We start from the raw sequence: 5,000 nt of genomic DNA on the forward strand, positions 1-5,000 counted from the left end.
CTTTTTTACTTTTTCATAGAAAATATTAATCTTCTTAATCGTTTCTTCTTTCTCAATGAGAGTCTTAATATATTTCTCGCCCTCTTCCTCTATTACTTTTTTGTGCACTTTCATAGTCTTTTCAGCTTCCATTCTATAATGTGCCTTAATTCTGTTTGTTTCAGCACAGCTTCCGGATACTTTCTTGCTCACTCCTTAATTCAAGTTCGGTCTTGTCGATATCATGCTTTTTCTTCGACAAGTCTTTCGTATTTATCTTTCCTGATCTTCAATATTACGTCTGTTGGCTTGGTAATCTTCTGAAGGAAGGTCAAAACGCTCGCTTTGCCACACCTTCCGCTGCCGTGTCAGTGCTGTGTGGTGATGTACGATGATGAAGATGCACCGAGGCGAGTTTGTGAACACTTGAGAAAAACAGCGCACCCTCCCCTGTGCCCTACCTACCTTGTACTATTGCCCTCCATGCTCGTATTTAAAGTTTGTTCGCAATTATGTGCAAGTACTTACTGGCTGTGTTTGCATTGCTGGGATACACTACAGAACTGTGCTTTATGTGTTTGACTTGGATTTCATGTTTGTTTTTGTTACTGCTGGACTGCATAAAAAGTGTTAAATGATGGTTGCTTAATTGCACTTGCTATTGCATGTTTTTTGCTAAAAAAAAAAAAAAGTTACCTATGAGGAGGCTATAGAAAGTAATATTTTTTTCTCATTAGTTATGTGTTTCGTTATACTAGTACTCGTTGTACCAGCAAGTGTTAACTTGTATCATCGCGACCTGCCTGCATATTTTTTTGTCTGTCAATGAAAGAATGGCATAGAGAAGAACAGACACACAGCAAATACCTGATGACAGAGAGATTGGGGAAGAGCGTGCCGAGGGAGGTGAGTCCCGACACGTCGTACACCAGAAGGTAGTCGGTGATCTCCAGAAGGTGCGGGAACGAGAAACTCTGCAGGTACTGATTCACGCTTGCATTTTCCTGCCCATAAGAGAATAAGGAAAAATAATGAATAAATTTATGTTAATGCATGCATCTCATTATTATAAGGATTTTACATTATGACTGTGCAAGTGCGCATGTGCACAGCAACGGTGTCTGTATTGATTAAGAACCTAACAACATTGATAATGAACGTTGAATTGCGAGGAGTTTTACATCTTATCTCATCCGATTAGGGCGACTACTACCCCACGACAGCACGTAAACACACACACACACACACACACACACACACACACACACACACACACACACACACACACACACACACACACACACACACACACACACACACACACACACACACACACACACACACACACACACACAATGCATTCGAGTAGGTCTCACCGAAGTGATGAATGAGATGCGCAGACAACCGGACACCTTGACGCAAGAGCACAGGTCACGCAGGTTGGTAGCGTCTAAGTACAAGCTAGAGCAGGCTGAGGGAAGAGACAAAGGTGCCATGAGGTGTGGAATTTCAGTCTGAATGTCATCCTACACATAACTGAGTTTTAATTTCCTTCTCTTTACATCCCTTTGTTTGCTCAGTTTTGTCTTGTTCTGTGTGTGTGTGTGTGTGTGTGTGTGTGTGTGTGTGTGTGTGTGTGTGTGTGTGTTCTCTGTATGTTTTAATGGATATTACAATACTCTACTCTATCATTACTTGGCAATATTTAGTCCAGGTTGCTGTACTTGTACAGTTCCAAACAATTCATGCAGCAAAGATAAGGATGCGAAAAATAAATTCCAAGAGGTTGAAGATCATAGCAGGGACAACGGTCAGGCACGAAAGAAAGGGAGCTTGGCCGCCAGTACGATCACACGATAAGAAAACCTTCCCTTACTCGGCAACGGCTATTACTAAATCACATAATATCACCCCAACTTACTACCAGTGTCGATTATATTCAGTAAAACCTCAATCAAATCTGCAATAATAGAGAAGCGGAATGAATGAGCGGATCCCGTAGGGATATTTAAAGACACGATTAAGTATCCCTGTAGGGATATTTAAAGGCACGATTAAGTTTGTAATTCTATTTATATTCACGACAACAATCTATGAGATTTTTCTTTCCTGGACACTAGTCATAACAAGTCATAATAGCATGGCCAGCATCGCGCCAATGGTAGTCTCACCCTTTAGAAGTCTCAGGCCTCCAAAGGATGAAAAATTACTGCACGAAGAAGGTACAGATAAAGTCTCCCACGCAAAATGCTTTAATACCTTAATTACTGTATTATTTTGTTTCCTGCGGACACTTCAGTCCCTGTATTTCAGATGATACATGCACTACCCTGCGGGAATTAGATTCTTTCCACCCTTTCCTGGCCACAGCAAACACATCATGGGGAAATACCAAGTTTGGTGAAGACAGTAATGGTTTCCCATCGTAATTTCGATCATTCGAATCTTCATGATAGATTGGTAAGGAAAGGGAAAACAAATTCTGAATGAAAGAATTCTTAAACTTGAATCTGCTCAACAAAGAACTCTTCATAGAACCATGTGCCAAAAAAATGGACGAGCTTCACAAAAATCTTCATCAATGTGCCAAACCAGTTATCCTCAGATATCCGTCGTCAACCGCTCAGTCTTTTATCTTCAGCCTTTCACCTTCTTCCGTCCTCTCCACATACCCACCCTCACTCCACGTAGTGTTCACTCACGCTGCCTCTCCTCGCAGATCGATTCCCTACCACCTAAAACATGAGGATGATACACAGTTATACAAAAAAAAAGAATATATAGTGCTCCTTTTTCCTTCAGGACTTAATTAAATTCTTTGATTTTTCTTTTATAGTCCTCGAAATAGCTATCGTGCTTGACGATATTAAGGGTGCATCTCTCCTTTCGTCCCCCCTTCCGCTCGTGGAAGCGTGCTGGAAGACAGGACGAGAAATAAGAGGAAAGGGATGCAGATGGGCTTATTTTTTCTTCTTAATTCCAAGTCTTCCTGGCAAAGGTTTCTCGTCTCGTACTACATCACCTCATTATGGTGGTATATCAATCAATCAGTCAACCAATCAATCAATCAATGTTTTTTTTTTTTTTTCCCTCTCTGATGTCTCTATCTTCGTCAGATTTTTCCTCCTCCTCTTCTTCCTATTCAAAGATTTTTCCAGTACTGAAAGGATTTGATAACACTATCGTAGAAGGTTATTATCTAATTGATACTTCTACGTAATAAGAGGACGATGCAAGTTTGAGATAACTGGTACAAGATTTTCGTCATAAGAAGACAAACACGTGTTTATGGAATAAAGCAGCTGCAAGTCAAACATACAAGCAGTCAGGATGTTCAAAAGAGCAACAAGAATGAAAATAGTGATAAATAACTAGCAATATGCTGGTTTGCGTGATACTCACGGCAGCTAAAGATAAGGAACTGATGCCGCTGGTGTCTTGCGACTCACTCTGCCTACAATCATATAGTGTGAATAGCATATACGTATATATATATATATATATATATATATATATATATATATATATATATATATATATATATATATATATATATATATATATATATATATATATATATATATATATATATATATATATATATATATGTATATATATATATATATATATATATATATATATATATATATATATATATATATATATATATATATATATATATATATATATATATATATATATATATATATATATAAAATACATGCAGTAACACATCACCATTCACGGCAACACTGTGCTGCAGCGATGATTGACAGCACCATGAAGCAGTATTCGCAGAAGCATTCAGGAAAGAGGGAACATGAACTGCAGTACCAACAGCAACAACAACAAAGCAGCGGCCCCTTCCTGTCGCAGACAGCACCAGGCCTCAGCTCCGTGCCTCCCCTCGTCTCGCACCGCCAGATGGTGCGTTACACTAACACTTTTTACCTTCCTATGCTGATCGTTACTCATGCTTTTTATAGCTGTGTTTACAGGATAGTGGGGACGTGGCCCACGGATGTTTCTTCATCGTCGAGCAAGAAGAAGGCTAATGTGTGAGTGTGTGTGTTTATATATATATATATATATATATATATATATATATATATATATATATATATATATATATATATATATATATATATATATATATATATATATATGAATTATTTAATCTCAAGGTCACTTTCTTCGTTCAATGAACAATTTGCCTCTGCCTGCAGTAAGCAGCAAGGCAGAATGCGCGGTGTGAGGTGTAAGGCAAGGGGGAGATGATGGCTGTTTTGTGACGGGGTCGAGCAGGTGGCTGGTGTTCCTCACAGGCCCAAGCGTTGTGTTACACCTGAGAATACGAACGTCCTGTTTAAGTATAAATGATATTTTCTTTTGGGAACGCACCAAAAGTTTTCTCTAACCTTAACAATGTACAGATAACGATGCAAGCAATCGACGCTTGCTGCTGTACGCCGCAACGGCAAGAGAGGCGAACAGAATTTGTTATTCGAGATAACAACAACAATAACAACAACAACAACAACAACAATAACAACAACAGCAATGATGATGTTGATAACAATAATAATAATAATAATAATAATAATAATAATAATAATAATAATAATAATAATAGTAATAATAATAATAATAATAATAATAATAATAATGATAATAACCAAATGGAGCAAAAATTATCTTCAGAGGTAGATTTTGCGTATGAGTGGTTCAGCCCGACCCGGCCCGGCTGTTACGTTGTTCACAACGTAACAGCTTATATTCTCCGAACTACGTGGCCAATGGCAACGACACTCATGCCATACGATAGCGCAACGCTTTTAGTTTGATGTGATCTAGGTTTCGTCACTACTGTTGTATGGAGATGATGGGTAACGTATAAAACAGAATTTATGTATGATTTTTTCAATATTTACTCAGCTAATTTCGTTGAAATTCTGGATGTGTCATGTACCCTGCATACCCTGCCAAGCATGCCAAATCTGACTTTGCGTTGCGTATGTACA

At 38.3% G+C, this 5,000-nt stretch overlaps 1 protein-coding gene across 5 annotated transcripts in view; it reads right to left on the bottom strand.

Annotated features, from left to right (window-relative positions):
• LOC135110910 (insulin receptor-like) overlaps nucleotides 1-5,000 on the bottom strand; it is a 67,802-nt gene that overhangs the window by 29,567 nt on the left and 33,235 nt on the right. For all 5 annotated transcript variants that reach the window (XM_064023561.1, XM_064023560.1, XM_064023563.1 and 2 more), the window contains exons 4-5: nucleotides 1,356-1,450; nucleotides 847-983 (exon numbers count right to left, since the gene is read on the bottom strand). In XM_064023561.1, coding sequence (XP_063879631.1) covers nucleotides 847-983; nucleotides 1,356-1,450 — 232 coding nt within the window. The remainder of the gene's footprint in view (nucleotides 1-846; nucleotides 984-1,355; nucleotides 1,451-5,000) is intronic.

Source organism: Scylla paramamosain, chromosome 21 (assembly GCF_035594125.1).
Source record: "Scylla paramamosain isolate STU-SP2022 chromosome 21, ASM3559412v1, whole genome shotgun sequence".
In the NCBI taxonomy this organism is placed as follows: domain Eukaryota; kingdom Metazoa; phylum Arthropoda; class Malacostraca; order Decapoda; family Portunidae; genus Scylla; species Scylla paramamosain.